Source organism: Musca domestica, unplaced genomic scaffold (genome assembly GCF_030504385.1).
Source record: "Musca domestica strain aabys unplaced genomic scaffold, Musca_domestica.polishedcontigs.V.1.1 19, whole genome shotgun sequence".
In the NCBI taxonomy this organism is placed as follows: Eukaryota; Metazoa; Arthropoda; class Insecta; order Diptera; family Muscidae; genus Musca; species Musca domestica.
In genome coordinates, this window is record NW_026712245.1 from 4,353,756 (window position 1) to 4,372,907 (window position 19,152).

The window sequence follows — 19,152 nt, forward strand, 5'->3', positions numbered from 1 at the left end:
TCTGAGGTCGGACACTTTTTCTATAGGAAAATTTCAGACTTCAGCTGTCCTGTCTGTGGTCGGACACTTTTTCTATAGAAAAACTTCAGACTTCAGCTGTGTGAGGTTAGACACTTTTTCTATAGAAAATCTTCAGACCTCAGCTGTGTGAGGTCGGACACTTTTTCTATAGGAAAATTTCAGACCTCAGCTGTCCGAATCTCTGAGCCATTTTCCATAGAACATTTTTGAAATTACGTCCCTCAATTTTGAAATTATCTCCCTTTTCTCCCTCTCTCTCTCCCTCTTTCTATGCGCCCTACTTACGGGTTTTTGACAAACACATGCGCATACTCAGTATCGACAGTATGCGGTGCATGATCTTCATCCGAGTGGTTTTTCACAACTTTCTTCTTCTTGCTAGCCTCATTGCTGCCCTTGATGTGTGCCGGTAGCTGTTCCTTGTTGTGGTTCACATCGGAGCCGTTTAACTTGCGGATCAAATTCTCTTTGACAGAGGGTGGCGGACCCAACATTGGACCCGGTTTCTTAACATCCAAACGTTCGTGACGTGTAAAACCCAACATATTGGCCAACAGCTCGCGGGCCTCTTCCTTACGTTGTTCCTTGTTGTAGGTGGCATCAATGCCCGGAAGTTCATTCATCGTAATGAGACCACCTTCGGTATAGACTTTTTCCGGACGATGTTGTTTGTGACGATGTGGATGCATGTTGGCCGACAGCATGGCTTCCTCTTGCAGGGGGGTTAGGGAGTTTCGGAAGAGACTTTCCTCAATGTCGTCACGATTGTCGTTTTCAGTGTCCATTTGCTGGGGTTGCCTTTTGGTGGTGGAGATTTCTTCTACCCCCAGGGGAACTTGAATTTCAATGTAGACTCGGGGTTCTTGTTCCAATCCCTTCTCCTGGGCCAATTCACGGAAAAAGGAACGTTCCTGATTGGGTTTCTCAATGGGTGCCATGGCACCCTTGCGAGGACTTGTACGCTTGAGGGGACCATAATTTTCGGGAAAATAGAATTCATTAGAGTCGTCGCTTGGTTCTTCGGGAACATAAATTGGCACTGAGGGAGGCATTGGTACCGTTTCCATTTGATCGGCTATACGTTCCGGATTCCTTTCATAAGGCTGGGGATCAGGTTCAGAGGCAGCCAACATTTGATATAGTTCCAAACGATTCCGCGCCGCCTCCTTGCGTTCAGCCTCCAGTTGGGCCTCCCTCTGCTCCTGTTCCCTTTGTATGCGGGCCCTTTCGTTTTCCAAAAACACATCCATGACATTGGGAGGATTCATTTGCGATTCACGATGCCTGTCGAATTCTCCGAATTGTGACAGCTCCAGGGGGTCATTGCGCACCTGACGATCCTGCAGCTGCAGTTGGTGCAAAATGGCATTAATGCCATTCGGGCCGGGGGAATTGTGTTTCTTTAGAGGCGGGTAGAAGAGCTTGTTGGCATTCGGGTAATCCTCCTCGGGTGGTATGAAGCGGACAAAGGCCATGGCATCAGCAGGTTCAAAATCGGTTGGCATGGGTGCCAGATTAGCACAGAGATTGGGAGGTAGTTGGATTTGTTTTTGCATGGAAAACAAGGAACCCTGTATGCGACACTGGACATAGGGATGGTCCCAGCCTAACCCGGCCCCCTGCAACTCCTCGAGCATAGTGGCGAGTAAACGTGACTGGTCCTCCGTGAGAGGGGTTCTGAAAAAATGGGAGGTTCAATTATTTGATTATTATACATTGCTTGGTTGTTAAGAGGCCGACTTACTTTTCAATGTCTTCCATATCGACACCAGTGGTTGGTATACACTTTCCAAAGATGTTGTCTGTTCCAAGAAGGGGAAGGCGGGGGAGAAGTAGAGAAAAATGGAAACAAAACAATGATTGTAATGATAATAACCATAATTGCTGTGATAATCATAATTTACTGAAAGGCCAAAAGGGCTTCCAACACCACCTCCAACGTAGATGGGATGCACTGAGCGCTAAAAGGACTCTTGGCCATAAATAAAGGACTCTTCATTTGAATGCAATAGAATTTGCTAACGAACAGCGCCAAAGTGAATGCTATGGCCGCTTTTTAAATCAGCAACACATTTATTATACTTATCTTTTATGAGTTTCTACTACTCCCGGCCAGAGGTAAAGTAGAGGCGTGGCAAACAGATTTTTCTTGGGGATTCGAAACAAAACCGAATACATCCTTATAATCAATCCCATAAGACACCCACGAATGAAAATATTTACCCCCCTTCCACAATGCCTCTCTACGCCCCTGCTTTATCCCACCACCAAACCAATGTCCTGCTGCTACAAAGACTCTTGGTTATTTGCATATTGCTGATGGTAACTTGGTTTTTTTTATTATTTTCTGTATCTTCTCTTCTCCTCCTCCTCGCCTCTCTGTCGCCCCACAAATCGGGGTCATAATTTAAAGGTTTAGGTCAAAATTGTTTACAATTTTTGCGTTCTCCAACCAAAGCGACCAGTTCATTGGGCGGACAAGCTGAACGACCTGATAATGTTGCTTAGAGTGGCAAAAAGCAGGCGAGGGAGAGACTCTAATTTTTGGGGACAAAGGAGAGGGAGGGGAGTTATCCTTGAGCTGTTTACGTGTTAATATACTTTTATGCCAACGGCAGGATAATGCAAATCTAATGCTGAATTATAGACTATCAGCAAACGTTTAATGTTAATTTGTGCAATTTAGAAAAACCATTAAGCCGAAATGTCAGATTGAAAGAGAATCCCGAAAAAAGCTGAAGGATGACAGGTTGATTTAAATTGCAAATTAAGAAGATAATGAGACAAGGGTTAAATACCAAACATTTTGGTGAAAGGTGGCAGGGTGAGGTGGGGCTGAAAATAAAAAAAAAATTTAAAGGTCTGAGGATCTTTTTTTTCCATTGAAAACAAATAATCCTAAGGTATTAAGAAGACTAAAGGAATCCTTTAGGAAATGGTAAAAAAATAAGTAAAAAACAAATAAAAAAAAAAAAACTAAGTTCGGCCGGGCAGAACTTTGAATACACTTCACCATTTGCAATGAATTTGAAAATTTTCAAAAAAAAAAAAAAATAAAATAAAATCCGTTAAAAATTCTGTTAAAATCTTAAAAATGCCGAATGTAGTCGTTATATTAGGGTCTTTACGACGACATGGACCTGCATAGGTAATATTTGTCAAAAGCCATTACAATATTCAAATGCGAAACTTATACCTTAGGTATAAGGTACAGGTAGGTTGATAAAAATTTACTCAAATATGTATTATGTCTGCAGGACTTTTGGTATTGAAAATGGGCCATGTTGGTCCACGTCTTCGTATAGCCCCCATATAGTGGTACCCACCGATATTCGGCATTTTGATGATTTTAGCTACATTATTAACAGGAATTGTTTCAAATTTGGTATTTAAAGTTCGCGATTCTTACTACAGCCTAAGGTAGAAAATTGTCTGTGCAGGTCCACGTCTTCGTAGAGCCCCCATATGACGGTACCTCCCGATATTCGGTATTTTAATGATTTTAGGGACATTATTCACCGGAATTGTTTCAAATTTGGCATTTGAAGTTCGTAATGTACACTACAGCCTAAGACAGAAAATTGTCTGTGCAGGTCCACGTTGCTATAGCCCCCATATAATCGTACCTTCCTATATTCGGTATTTTGATGATTTAAGCTACATTATTGACCGATTTTTTTTTTCAAATTTCGCTTTGAATATTGTAAAGGCTTATGACAATAGTTGCCTATGCAGGTCAATTTCTTCGTATTCATACGGCTACATTCGCTATTTTTAAGATTTTAACAGGATTTTTAACGGATTTTATTTTTTTTTTTTTTTGAAAATTTGCCAAAGAGACCTCAATATTAAAATTTCGGGATTTCAGCTCTATTCCTTTAATGTTAAATTTAGTATTATTCATTAAATTTCCCATTTCGTCTCCATATCTCAATTCCTGATACCAACATAGACAACAATATCAAATTTGAAGATCCCTTCACCCAATACCAAATTTAGTAACATTTACTAATGCAAATGCCACTGGCCAACATTTTTTCAGGACTGTATGGCATAACTTCAAAAAAGAAATCTACCAAAATGGATTTGGACTTAAAAAAAATGTGGAGCTGTTGAAGATAATTTTTTACAGACTTCCCATGACAAAATCCTGAAGTTTTCAAAAATATTTTGTACCAGTCCTTTCCTATCAAATTTGAATGAAAAAATGAATTAATTCCTAGGCTAAAATCGTGTTTTTGTACCCTAAGCCATATGGCTATCATTTGATAGGTCAAAACGTTTTAGACCCTAGGTCTCCTAGGGACCTAGGATAACCCTATTTTTCACCAACTTTTGGTCAAATTTCAAGAATTTTTAAGAAAAAATAATTTTCAAAAAAAAAAAAAATAAATAAATCGCAGAGTTTTTTAAGAATGTTTTTCAATGTTTTTTTAAGAATGGCCAAATCGCGGAGTTACAAATATTTTAGAGATTTTGATTTTTTTTCAATGGGCTACTTGTGAAGACCGATCCTTGGAGTTATTCTAAAATATATTTACCAGGACTTCCTGAAATACTTGCTACCAGACTTCGGATATTTTTGTAAATATTTTTGCAAGAACTTTAAGGCCCAAAATCGTGTTATATTTGAGAGAGTTCCTTGGATTTAGATTTCTTAAGCATTTTTTCAAAAAAAATCCTAGATTTTAAGATTTTATTTCTAGAGACTTCATAGTATCATTGTCTGAATTTGGCAACTTTCTCAAAAAACAAGTTAAATAGTATCGGTCGGGTTTTTCGATAAATTTATGCCTCCAGCATGAGTTATGATTATTCAAACAGTTGACCCTTTATGGGGGAGCAATTGGTCAATACTGACAAAGACTGATAAAAATACAAGTTGTAAAGAATCCCTGACTTGTTTCGAAAGCTATGACAGATATAAGCATTGAAAATTGTGACCCTTTGTGGGTGAGGTACCAGAAGGGGTCCGCATATATATATTATCTTCACCACAGATCTTGCGTTATCAAAAATATTTGGATGTGCAAAATGTTTGCATGATTTTTTTGCTTTCTTTGATCGTTTTGTTTTTCACAAATCTTGAACCCTTTGTGGGAGAAGTACCAGAAGAAATATTCCGATGTGTACCATCTTTATAACAGATCTTGTGTTAATGGAAATATTGAGATGTACCAAGTCTGAGTGGGATCGGACTTTAATTTCGCGTTTTATGAACTTCATGGGTATTCAAAATATTGAGCCTTTGTACCAGGGTTGGACCGATATATTCCTTCTTCATACCAGATCTTAAGCTTATAGTAATATTTGAATGTGTGAAGTTATAAGACAATCGGATTCTTACGTCACATTTTATAAGAGTTATAATCATTCAAAAATTTTGACCCTTTGTGGGGTAAGCACTTAAAGGAGAGGACCAATATTATCCATTATTAGGTTTTGCAAAGTTGGAGCAAAATCGGATTATTGCTTCTCTTTCTGTGCAGAATATATATATATATATATATATATATATATATATATAATTTTTTTTTTTTTTGAAAATTTCTGCCTTTTGTCGTGGAGGAACCAAAAGGAGTGCGCCGATATATTCCATCTTTACACCACACTTTGCATTAATAAACCTATTTCGATGTGAGTAATTTAAAGGCAATCGGATATTTAAGTTACATTTTATAAGAGTTATAATTATTTAAAATTTTGACTCTTTGTGGGGGAGGTACTTAATGGAGAGGACCGATATTGTCCATTTTCGCACTTGACCTATCACTGATGCAGATATTAGTATTGGCAAAGTTGGAGCAAAATATCGGATTATCCTTTCTTTTTCTGTACAGTGAACTATTTTCTTCGAAAATGTTGAAATTTTGTGTGGGAGGTACTAGAAGGAGTGGACCGATATTGTCCATCTCCGAACTCGATCTAAGTTTGACAATAATATTACGATACACCAAGATTGGATCAAATCGGATACTCCCTAGATCGACTCCAAATGTCTTGAAATGGATTTGATCCAAAGTGACCTAGGGTCTAACACTGTAATTTCAATGAGGCACGTTTTGCCCGTACCAAATGATATATACCCTCTCTATCCATATGGCTAAGGGTATACAAATCTCCTGTTATTCCAGGACCTCCTGATCAAAAAATCTTAAACTTTTTCCCATAGTCTGTGGGTATTTATTTGCCAACCAAGCACATGATACTTTGTTAGTACTGTGTAAGTTATTAGGTAAGCATCACATTTTTTCCTAAACTTACCATCGAAGCACACTTCACTCCCTTCCAAGCACAGGGTCCGGACAAATTTGCAACCTGAAAATATAGAAAAATATAATTAATTTAATTTTTTACTATTAAAATTAGTGTAAAAAAGAATTTCTAAGGGAACTGTATTACTTTAAAAAAAAATCTGCCTTTCGTGTCCATCCCTCCCTCCCTCTTTGCAAATCTCTTGTTATGGCGCTAATAGCTTTCTTAGCATTTGAAGTAAAAATTACCATAACTACATGGAACGTATTATACTGCACCTACTTCATACTTTTCATGGACTGTCGAAAACTAAAGAATAAAGGCAAACAGCCGGCAACCAATGGACAAAAAAAAAACTGTCGAACATAAGCTTTGCTTGTAGGCAGAGAGGTGTTGTTGTGAAAGGCTTAATTAATGTTTACAAAACTGCCACTTTCAATCACTGCCTTCCTACCCAATCACAATCACAAATACACACACAAACAAATCCAACTCTCTCTCTCTCTCTCAACCCCATACAAATATAGTTTTGTTTTATCGAACAAAAAAAAACATCCGAAAATTTGTTGGTTAGGCTGGTTGGCTGGCTGGTTGGTTGGCTGGCTGGTTGGTTGGCTGGCTGGTTGGTTGGCTGTGTCAGCCAGTCCATCCATGGATGATGGCATTGTCGTGTGCCATGCAGTGGCCAAACATTTGTTGTAGTTTTTTTTTTCAGTTTTTTTGCTTTTGGTTGCACACACATTGTAAAGTCACTATCTGTACAACATATCTCAACCAGCCGGAACAAGATTTTTTGAACATCTGCCAAATTTGTTGCTGCTGAACACTTGCACATGCATGCAACACTAGGTAGGCTGGTTGGTAGGCTTATTTGCTGCCAGGAAGTACCGCATTGTTAAAAGACCACCAGTACAAATAAAAAGCAGGACGAGGTGGTTAGTAGGGGGTGTTGTGAGGTTGCTGTGTGTAATTTTCGCTTGTTTACTTCTGTGGGATAATATGGAAATTGCATGCTGAAAGTATTGCGGCAACAATGGCAATATAATCTCCCCTGTATCGTTGATTTTGCCAGCAATTTCACAAACTTCAAAAGTGTTGAAAAACGAAATGAAGCCAAATATTTTTTTTCGTCGTTCGTTGTTGCATCGAATGTAATTGACACGCCTAATGAAGGGTTTGGAGCCGGAAAATTGGTTTACAGGTATAGCTATGTCGAAGGGCGCTTAGTTACAGAATAAAAACATCGAAGGCAATTAAAGAGAAATCGAGGAAATTGTCAACTTAAGGCCATAAGACCTTCAGTGGACATCAGTTGCTCTTCTGTTATAGAAGACCCTATTTAATATACGACCAGAAGGTCATCTTCTAAAGAAGTACAGGTGGGCCTCTCCTGTAGAAGTCTATATGGTCTTCTAATAAAAAAATATATGTAGATCTATAGAAAAAGTCGTCCGGCTATAGGACGAGATTATTTCAATAGAAAAAAAAAATAGTTTGGGTGCAGGACGAGACTTTTCTATAGAGAAGAATTTGTTCGACAATAGGACGAAGCTTTTTTCTATAGAAAATTTTTTTCGGCTACGAAAAAAAATCATCCTCCTATAGGACGAGGTTATTTCTATAGAAAACAAGTAAAAAAGCTGTAAGTTCGGCCGGGTCGAACTTTGAATACCCTCCACCGTTTGGAAAAAATTTGGCAATTTTCAAAAAAAAAATAAATAAATAAATAAAAATAAAATCCGATAATAGTTCTAATAAAATCTTAAAAATACCGATTGTAGCCGTTATATTAGGGTCTATACGACGATGTGGACCTGCATAGGCAACTTTCGTCATAAACCATTACAATTTTCAAATGCGAAATTAAAAAAAAAAAACTGGAATACACCGAATATGGCGAGGTACCATTGTATAGGGGATATACCAAAACGTGGACCAGCACAGACAATTTTCTGTCTTAGGCTGTAGTATACGTTACGAACTTTAAGTTCCAAATTTGAAACAATTCCGGTGAATAATGTTGCTAAAATCATCAAAATACCGAATATCGGGAGGTATCGGCGAAGACGTGGACCTACATGGCCCATTTTCAATATCAAAAGTCCTACAGACATAATATACATTTGAGTAAAATTTTATCCATCTGTTTCTTTTCGTTCGGAAGCTAGAGTGATTTCCACCGACGGACAGGCGGACGGACTGATATCTCTAAACCTCCATACTATGGTGGAGGGTATAAAAAAATTGTTCAGCCACAGAACAAATTTTTTTCAAAAATATAAAAAAAAAATCGTCCGGCTGCAGGTCTAGTTTTTTCAATAAAAAAAAATCGTCCTGCTACAGTACATGATTTTTTCAATAGAAAAAAATCATCCAGCTACAGGACGAGATTTTTTCTACAGAAAAAAATCATCCGGCTACAGGCCGAGATTTTTTCTACAGAAAATAATTAGTCCTGCTGCATGACTGGTTTTTTTTCTATAGAAAAAAATTAGACTTGGTTTTTTCTATAGAAAAAAATTCGTCCGTCTACAGGACGAGATTTTTTCTATAGAAAAAAATTCGTCTGGCCACAGAACGAGGTTTTTTCTATAGAAAAAAATTCGTCTGGCCACAGAACGAGGTTTTTTCTATAGAAAAAAATTCGTCTGGCCACAGAACGAGGTTTTTTCTATAGAAAAAAATTCGTCTGGCCACAGAACGAGGTTTTTTCTATAGAAAAAAATTCGTCTGGCCACAGAACGAGGTTTTTTCTATAGAAAAAAATTCGTCTGGCCACAGAACGAGGTTTTTTCTATAGAAAAAAATTCGTCTGGCCACAGAACGAGGTTTTTTCTATAGAAAAAAAATTCGTCTGGCCACAGAACGAGGTTTTTTCTATAGAAAAAAATTCGTCTGGCCACAGAACGAGGTTTTTTCTATAGAAAAAAATTCGTCTGGCCACAGAACGAGGTTTTTTCTATAGAAAAAAATTCGTCTGGCCACAGAACGAGGTTTTTTCTATAGAAAAAAATTCGTCTGGCCACAGAACGAGGTTTTTTCTATAGAAAAAAATTCGTCTGGCCACAGAACGAGGTTTTTTCTATAGAAAAAAATTCGTCTGGCCACAGAACGAGGTTTTTTCTATAGAAAAAAATTCGTCTGGTCACAGAACGAGGTTTTTTCTATAGAAAAAAAATCGTCTGGTCACAGAACGAGGTTTTTTCTACAGAAAAAAATTCGTCCGGCTACAGGACGAGATTTTTTCTATAGAAAAAAATTCCTCCGGCTACAGGACGAGATTTTTTTTTTCTATAGAAAAAAATTCGTCCGGCTACAGGGCGAGATTTTTTCTATAGAAAAAAATTCGTCCGGCTATAGGGCGAGATTTTTTCTATAGAAAAAAAATCGTCCGGCTACAGGGCGAGATTTTTTCTATAGAAAAAAATTCGTCCGGCCACATGACGAGAAAATTCGTCCGACTACAGGTCGAGATTTTTTCTATAGAAAAATATTCGTCCGACTAAAGAACGAGATTTTTTTTTCTATAAAAAAAATCGTCCGTGTACGGGAGAGAAAAGAAAATTCTTCTCCAATGTTCTTCTCACATCACGTTTTACACCATCATTAGACTACACTTTCAAATTTACAGCCTGTGTAATTGTTCACAGGATGTTATTTTGATGGTTAACACAAAACGTTATGACATTTGCTACTTTCATTTTTATTCCTTTCAAATAGATTTCAATCTCTTGGAGTAATGCTTTATTGCCTCCACTCTTGTTTTTTTTTCCAAAACTCGGTCACGTCATCGAAATCTGGTGGCCAAATTTCAAATTCTACGAAGTTAGCAAGTTCGGAAAAATAAGAAAAAGATGGAATGGTGTTTTTGGGAGAAAATTCGTGTGGAAATATGCCGTGACGTCAATTGTATTTTTTTTATTTTTTATTTTTGAAACAAATGAATGAACGAACCTGAACGTAAATGTAAAAAAGGAAAAACACATTGGTTCAAAAAGGGCATGTTTTGTGTTTTTATTGTTGCACTTAAAAAAAAGAGAAAAACTAAATGAATTTTCACTTTTTCTCTCCGTTTCCATGGAGCAACCATCCAAAAAAGCGAAAACACGCCAAACAAATTGGCATTAAATGAGTCTACATTACAAATGCAAAGACTACGTGAACACAATATGTTCCACGTTTTTATGCCAGTCATGTTGTTGGTTGATCCTCCTCCACCACCCGAGGTTTTTTCCCCAACGAAAATCCCTGGCAAATGAGTGGCAGTCGGCAAGGATACCCAGAACTAAAATCGAAAGTAAAGTGTTTACGCAGCAGTTTTTGTTTTGGGGATTTTACATTTACTTTTCCATTTTTTCTCCTTTTGGCAACAACTGTACAGGGATCCTAGCTAAGGATTCTATTTTCTCCAACACAAAAAAAGTAAACATTCCCCCCACCCCACTCTAACACTCAGCATGTTCGTTCGCATCCACAAAAAAATAAGGATGTTGCAAACAACAACGACAAACGAGAAAAATAAAACAGACAAAAACGCCCATAGAAAAATCGTCCTCGTAAAAAGTAAAAGTTCTCTCTTTTTTTTGTAAACCGTAAAGTCCTTATTTATCCATTCACCTTATCACAGGCTTTTAGTTTTGGATTTGTTTTGAAACCCTTTTTTCTCGGCTGGCAATTTCTATTCGTTAAGAGCCTGTTTGGGTTTGCTATTGATTGAATGTAAGGTCATTGTATTCATTCCAATAGAATGATTGAAAAGGACAGTTTTTGGAAGCAAAACATAATTAAATTTAATGTCATTCATGTGGTGCATACTTTTAGGCGACCCAGAATTTTAATGCTCCACTGAATGGTTACAACTAAAATCAATTAAGAAGCCATTGATTAAATTGAGGGGTAGGAGGGGACGTTTAAGTTTAGAAAATTAAAAAAAAAGTTTAAGGTTGGAAAGTGGAAAACTATTTTCAGGACAGGAATTCGGTTGGGTCAGATGTATTCTTTATAGGATTTATTATAGGCGTGGGCTATGGAAAAAAGTGTCGTCCATAGAAATTCTTCCAGCCACAGGACGAAGTTCTTTCCCGGTCTTCTAAAGAAGAAGACCTCACTGGGGGTCTTCTAAAGAAGAAGACCTCACTGGGGGTCTTCTATAAGAGAAGACCTAATGGTGGTCTTCTATAGAAGAAGGCCTACTGTTGATCTTCTATACAAGAAAAGCTTACTGGTCTTCTATAGAAGAAGACCTTACTGGTGGTCTTCTGTAGAAGAAGACCTGCTAGTCTTCTGTAGAAGAAGACCTACTTGTGGTCTTCTATAGACGAAGACCTACTGGTGGTCTTCTATAGACGAAGACCTACTGGTCTTCTGTAGAAGAAGACCTACTGGTCTTCTATAGACGAAGACCTACTGGTCTTCTGTAGAAGAAGACCTGATGGTCTTCTGTAAAAGAAGACCTTACTTTGGGTCTTCTATAGAAGAAGACCTCACTGGAGGTCTTCTATAGAAGAAGACCTCACTGGAGGTCTTCTATAGAAGAAGAACTCACTGGAGGTCTTCTATAGAAGAAGACCTCACTGGAGGTCTTCTATAGAAGAAGACCTCACTGCAGGTCTTCTATAGAAGAAGACCTCACTGGAGGTCTTCTATAGAAGAAGACCTCACTGGAGGTCTTCTATAGAAGAAGACCTCACTGGAGGTCTTCTATAGAAGAAGACCTCACTGGAGGTCTTCTATAGAAGAAGACCTCACTGGAGGTCTTCTATAGAAGATTGAAGAAGACCTCCAGTGAGGTGACTGGAGGTCTTCTATAGAAGAAGACCTCACTGGAGGTCTTCTATAGAAGATAGAAGAAGACCTCACTGGAGGTTAAGAGCCAGTTTGGGTTTGCTATTGATTGAATGTAAGGACATTGTATTCATTCCAATAGAATGATTGAAAAGGACAGTTTTTGGAAGGAAAACATAATTAAATTTAATGTCATTCACCATGTGTGGTGCATACTTTTAGGCGACTCAGAATTTTAATGCTCCACTGAATGGTTACAACTAAAATCAATTAAGAAGACATTGATTAGATTGGGGGGTAGGGGGGACGTTTAAGTTTAGAAAATTAAATAAAAAGTTTAGGGTTGGAAAGTGGAAAACTATTTTAGGGAAAGGAATTCGGTTAAACCAAATGTTATTCTTTATTGGATGACCAACACTTCTATAGGAGAAGATTAAAAGGTGACCTATATGCGTGGGCTATGGAAAAAAGGTTCGTACATAGAAATTCTTCCAGCCACAGGATAAGGTTCATTCCCATAGAAAAAAATTGCCCAAACACGGGACGATTTTTTTATGAAAAAAATCTCTTTCTGAAAAATAGGACGCTTTAGGAGAAGACCAATTGATCCTCTAAAGCAGAAGACCATTTAGTCCTCCTAAGGGGAATTTGGCCTTGACCTACTGGTCTTCTATAGAAGAGGATTTACTGGTCTTCTATAGATGGAGATTATCTGATCTTCTATGTCTTTTATAGACTTCTATAGAAAAAGACCTTCAGATCTTCTATAGACTTCTATAGAAGAAGACCTACGGTGGACTTCTGTAGAAGAAGACCTACTGGCCTTCTATAGAGGAAGACCTATTGGTATTATACAGAAGAGGACTTACTGGACTTCTATAGAAGATCACCAGAGCACCTACTGGTGGTCTTCTATAGACGAAGACCTACTGGTAGTCTTCTGTAGACGAAGACCTACTGATGCTCTGCTATGGAAGAAGAACTACTGGTGGTCTTCTATAGAAGAAGACCTTACTGGCTGTCATCTATAGAAGAAGACCTTACTGGCGGTCTTCTATAGAAGAAGACCTTACTGGCGGTCTTCTATAGAAGAAGACCTTACTGGCTGTCTTCTATAGAAGAAGACCTTACTGGCTGTCTTCTATAGAAGAAGACCTTAACTGTGGTCTTCTATAGAAGAAGACCTTACTGGCTGTCTTCTATAGAAGAAGACCTGGCTGTCTTCTATAGAAGAAGACCTTACTGGCTGTCTTCTATAGAAGAAGACCTTAACTGTGGTCTTCTATCGAAGAAGACCTACTGACGGTCTTCTATAGACGAAGACCTACTGACAGTCTTCTATAGACGAAGACCTGCTGACGGTCTTCTATAGACGAAGACCTGCTGACGGTCTTCTATAGACGAAGACCTGCTGACGGTCTTCTATAGACGAAGACCTACTGAGGGTCTTCTACAGACGAAGACCTACTGACGGTCTTCTACAGACGAAGACCTACTGACGGTCTTCTACAGACGAAGACCTACTGACGGTCTTCTATAGACGAAGACCTACTGACGGTCTTCTATAGAAGAAGAAGAAGAAAAAAAACTGTGGACCTGACGGTGGACGAATTTTTTTTCTATAGAAAAAAATATGTGGACCTGACGGTCGACGAATTTTTTTTTCTATAGAAAAAAATATGTGGACCTGACGGTCGACGAATTTTTTTTCTATAGAAAAAAATATGTGGACCTGACGGTCGACGAATTTTTTTCTATAGAAAAAAAACTGGACCTGCCGTTCGACGGATTTTTTTCTATAGAAAAAAAACTGGACCTGACGGTCGACGGATTTTTTTCTATAGAAAAAAAACTGGACCTGACACGGTCGACGGATTTTTTTCTATAGAAGAAAAAAAATGGACCTCACGGTCGACGATTTTTTCCTATGGAAAAAACCTTGTCCTGTGGTCGGACGATAATTTTTCCCCATGGAAAGTACATCGTCCTGTGGCCGGACGATGATTTTTTTCAAATGAAAAAACCTCGTCCTGAGGTCGGACAGTGAATTTTTTCCTATGGAAGAAACCTAGTCCTGGGGTCGGACGAAATATTTTCATTAGGAAAATCTTCGTCATGGGGGTTGGACGATTTTTTTTCTATTTTCTATAAAAAAGGTCGGCCTGTGTTCGGACGAAATTATTTCCCATGGAAAAAACCTTTTTGTTCTAAAGAATTGGACCAAGCCTTTTTCTCTGAGTCGATAATTTTTTCCTCCAGAGCCCACTGTTCCTCTTCGTTACCCAATCATCACCTCTGATCTCTATTATTGTGTTGGCGTTGCTGCTTTTGTTTAACTCCATGTTCTTTTTTTTGTCCCCCTATCGTGAACTGAAAAACACGGTCCTTAGGATTGCATGTCAAAATGCCGGGGCCTAATGCCTGTCGGCATGTGTGCACTGCGAGTATGTAATCTGCCCTGCAGCAGTAACAGAGTAATTAATTACGGTCTTTGTGTAGTTTAGGCTTTTGAACCGCTATCATCATCAACAACACATCAACGCCACCTCCAACCGCCACCATGAGCCCCCTTCGAACAAACTCTTGCTGCCTTTTCCACTATGATGACAAGCTTCCACACGACATGACACGTTTTAATGAATGTTTGTCTTTGCCTTCCTTCACGGCTGCTGTGTTACTTTTGGGGTGTCTGTCTTCATCGCCTAATGCAGAGCCCTCATATGAAAGCTGGATATCTAAGCAAACCAGTCACCCAGCCGGCCCACATGACTTGTTGTTGATGTTAACGGCAGTGACTCCATGAAGAAGAGAAGGAAGGAGGCTGGAGAAGGAGACGATTTTGCTGCAGTGAATGTTGATATTTGCCAAGATGACGCGTGGCTGCGACTAATTGTTATTTAATTCGTTGGCGCCTCTTAAGGGGTCCTTTGAGCGCGATGCTCTGCAGGTCTTGGCCAAAGATTTCTTCAACATGTTGTTTACATTTTTTTTTTTTGTTTGGTGCGGCCTTTATTTGGACATGTCATTTAGCGTGTGTTAAATTGACCATCATTAACCCAAGTGTCAAGTGTGACTGAGGCTCATGTGTGGATAAGAGATTCTTGTAGAACCATGAAGGAATTTAAAGCTAAATCAAAAGCGTACAAATATTTCATTTATTTGGAATGCTTTGAAAACTTGATTTGGACCGTGTTTGTCCAAGTGGACGGCGGTTTTATAACCTGCATCTACTAGTACCTCCAAGCAAACGCTTAAAATTTTGCAATAAAATTACTAAATTGTATATTAGGTGAAAGGTCGATAGACCCTTTCCCCAATGGTATTGTTGATAACAATTAGGTCGTAAAATGTAAAGTATTGACCAATTTCATCCACCTGGAAAATCATAAAATACATGAGGGCCCCGATTTGGGCCAATTTGTGACCAAGTGCTTAAACTTTGTTAAAATATTTTTATTCAAGGACTTCCTAGCCATGAATAGTGCATTTTTTAGAATTCATGGCCAAGAATCGTGTATTAAAAACGTCCAGGCCGAGAATCAAAAATTTCTGGTCAAGTGGAGTTTTTAGGAATTCCTAGCCAAAAATTATGGACTCTTTTCTCTAAAATGGCTCAGAATCGTGTTTTCTAGGACTTTCTAGCCAAAAATAGTAGATTTTAAAGAATACCCAGTCACGAATTTCGGACTTTTCAATGATTTTCTAGCAAGGATATTTTTTAAGAACATTCTAGCCCAGAAACATGGATTCTTATCAAGGACTTTGTAGCCCAGAATCATTGATTCTTATCAGGGACTTTGTAGCCAATATTCGGCAGTTACCAGGAACTTCATTGCTAAGAATCGTGAATTTGTAAAAAAATGTGTTATAGACAATTTTTAAGGATTTTTATGAAAATCTTGGATTTTTTCAAGTTTTTATTCTGGGACCTCCTGACAAAAACCTATTTTATTCACGGTTCCCGTGATCATAGTCGAATCCATTCAACCAAAATCATGGATATCTTAATTATATCCTTTTTTTGTGGAAAATTCTTTTTAGGACTACGTGACCAAAATAGTGGTTTTTATGAAGGACCTCTTAGTCGAAATAGTGGATTTTTTTTTCATTTTAAAAACATTTTTAAGGTCCAGTACTAGGAGTTTTAAAGAAATTGTTTCAAGGACTCCCTGACTAAAATCGTGTTTTAACGACATTTTTAAACAAATTATTTCAAGGAATTCTCAACCAAAATCGTGGATATAAAGAACAGTGAATTTTTCAAATCGAAATCGTTCAGCTGTAAAAACATCTTTCAAGGACCCTCTGATAAAAATTGTCAATTTTTTTTTTTGAAAATAATTTTGAATTCATTGATTTTTTAGACATTTTTCTCAAGGATCGTGGATTTTCTAAGAACATATTTTAATGACATCCTGAACTAAAATCATTTATTTGTAAAAACATTTTTCACGGACCCCCTGCTAAAAATCCTAGATTTTTTGGAATTCATGACAAAAACTGATTTTATTCACAGTTCTCGTGATCATAGTCGAATCTATTCGACCACAATTAAGGATATTTACACCTTTTTTGTAAAAAATTCTTTCTATCGTGGTTTTTATGAAGGACCTCTTAAAAACATATTCAAGGACCTAGAACTGAAGTTAAAAGAAATTGTTTCAAGAACTCCCTGACTAAAATCGTGTTTTAACGACATTTTTAAACAAAGGAATTCTCAACCGAAATCGTTCAGCTGTAAAAACATTTTTCAAGGAAACCCTGCTAAAAATCGTCGTTTTTTTTTTTCTTGAAAAAATTTTTGGAGGACACCATTGGAAAGTATTTGGAAAGTATTGATTTTTTTAGACATTTTTCTCATTCAGACATTTTTTCTCGAGATCATTAATTTTTAAAAAACATTTTTCTAGGGCCCCCTGCTAAAAATCGTCGATTTTTTTTTTTTTTTTTTTGAATATTTTTTGCAGAACATAATTGCAAAAATCGTAAATAGTTTTATACATTTTTCTCAAGGATCGTGGATTTTCTAAGAATATTTTTCAAGGACATACTGCCTAAAATATTGAATTTTTTTTTTTTTAAATATCCTAATTTAACGCTGCTTGCATCGTGGATTTTTAAAAAAATTACCAAGGACCTTCTGAGCAAACTCATGGTTTTCTAAAATATTTTTTTCCAATCCTCTGACAAAAATCGATCGGGGCTATACGAAGACGTGGACCTGCACAGAAAATGTTATCTTTTAGACTTTACTATCCATTACGAACTTCAATTAGCAAATTTGAAACAATACCGGCGAATAATGCCGCTAAAGCCATCAAAATACCGAATATCGGGAGATGCCTTTATATGGGGGTTATACGAAGGCGTGGGTCTGCACAGACAATTTTCTGTTTTAGACTTTACTATCCATTACGAACTTCAAATAGCAAATTTGAAACAATTGCGGTGAATAATGCCGCTAAATTCATCAAAATACCGAATATCGGGATGTGCCATTATATGGGGGCTATACGAAGGAGTGGACCTACATGGCCCATTTTCAATACCAAAATTTCTGCAGACGTCATATACATTTGAGTAAAATTTTATCAACCTACTTCATTTCGTTAGGCAGCTAGAATGATTTCCACAAACGTACGGAAATCGCTAAAATGACATAGAATTTTATGCTGATCAAGAATATATACACTTTTCGGGGTCTAAAATATATATTTCGGGGTGTTACAAACGGAAAGACAAACATAAAATATCCCTCAATACTATGGTGGAGAGTATAAAAAAATTTGAAGACCTCACCAGAATCGTGTCTTTTAAGGACATTTTTCAAGGAACTCATGACGATAATCATGGATTTTGAACATATTTTATTAATTGAAGGATCTTGAGACCACTTAAGAGATTATAGGGCATCTTCTCGACATAACATTTCGTGATCAAAAATTGTGATTTTTTAATTTTAAGGAAAAGATGGAGGACCTCAGCTTATTTATGAAAATAGCCATATTTTCTATTTTAATTTTGTAAACTATTAAGAATTATAATTATACAGGGGTAGTTTATTTGGAAGTCAAAGGTCTCCTCCTTCTTCAGAAACAAAATAAGTAAGGGAAATCTTTAAAATTGCTTCAGGAAGATTATTGATAACTTAAATTTAGGAACATTTTCTCAAGCATTTCTATAAAAAATTCCAAGGACTTCATGCTCATTTTAAAGGACATCATCGCTCTCTATGGTATAAAAGACCCATGCAATAGAGAATTTTTTTGTAAAATACATATTTTGGTTTTGGTACCTTTCAAAAAATTTCTGTTCAATTGAGGATTTTTCAGAGATAGTTTACTTATTTTCAAGTGGCCTTCTGTTAAAATGGTCCCACAATTCCTAAGTGAAGTACAGGATGTCTTATTTTTATAGAACATCTGGAAGATTTTTTGATTTACTAAGTCTATTCGGCGGAGCCTTCTTTTCTTAAGGGACCCCCTTTCGTCCTCTCCTTCTTTCACATTGACAAAATATCCCCAGATTGCCGTGGAAAATGTTCTTTCTTTTCAAATTATCCGCTATCTGTCAAATGTCATTTCCCATGCGACTTCCGTTTTATTTCGTTGTTTTTTTACAAAAGCAAACAATTTAACAATAGCTGACCATTAAAGCTATCTCCGTTTGACATTTAGTGACGTTGAATGCCTTCATTGTTGTCAGTTTTAAAGGAATTCCGAATAATAACAGCTGTCACGGTTTAAGACGGCTCCCACACACTTGCCACAATCCTTTTATCCTCCCACCCATTGTCTCTATTTGCCCAGGAATTCCATTTTCATTTCACTATTATATTGACATTCCTTGGATTCGAACTTAATACCCCAACGTGATTTTCATTTCTTTGGAACTGTTGGTGAAAAAGAGAGATATTTTAACGTGGTCGCTTGGCCTTTTGTGAAAAGAAAACCCAGTTTTATTTGAGTTCCATGAAAGTAGGGCAGAAATTATTTGCTGGATGATTTCATTCCTTCGGCTTCATTTCCATCCCTCCCACCCTCATTGCTGTTTCGCTCTACAATGTTGTGGTTTTTTGCTTTGTATAAATTG

General features: G+C 37.4%; 1 protein-coding gene and 1 long non-coding RNA gene across 3 annotated transcripts in view; one reads left to right on the plus strand and one right to left on the minus strand.

Moving 5' to 3' along the window:
* LOC131801977 (uncharacterized) overlaps positions 1–19,152 on the plus strand; it is a 210,281-nt gene that overhangs the window by 173,744 nt on the left and 17,385 nt on the right. The window lies entirely within an intron of this gene.
* The window catches only part of LOC101888655 (receptor-type tyrosine-protein phosphatase N2), a 206,177-nt gene that overhangs the window by 18,745 nt on the left and 168,280 nt on the right, over positions 1–19,152 (minus strand). For both annotated transcript variants that reach the window (XM_059121166.1, XM_059121167.1), the window contains 3 exons: positions 6,286–6,339; positions 1,766–1,823; positions 307–1,698 (listed from right to left, as the gene is read on the minus strand). In XM_059121166.1, coding sequence (XP_058977149.1) covers positions 307–1,698; positions 1,766–1,823; positions 6,286–6,339 — 1,504 coding nt within the window. The remainder of the gene's footprint in view (positions 1–306; positions 1,699–1,765; positions 1,824–6,285; positions 6,340–19,152) is intronic.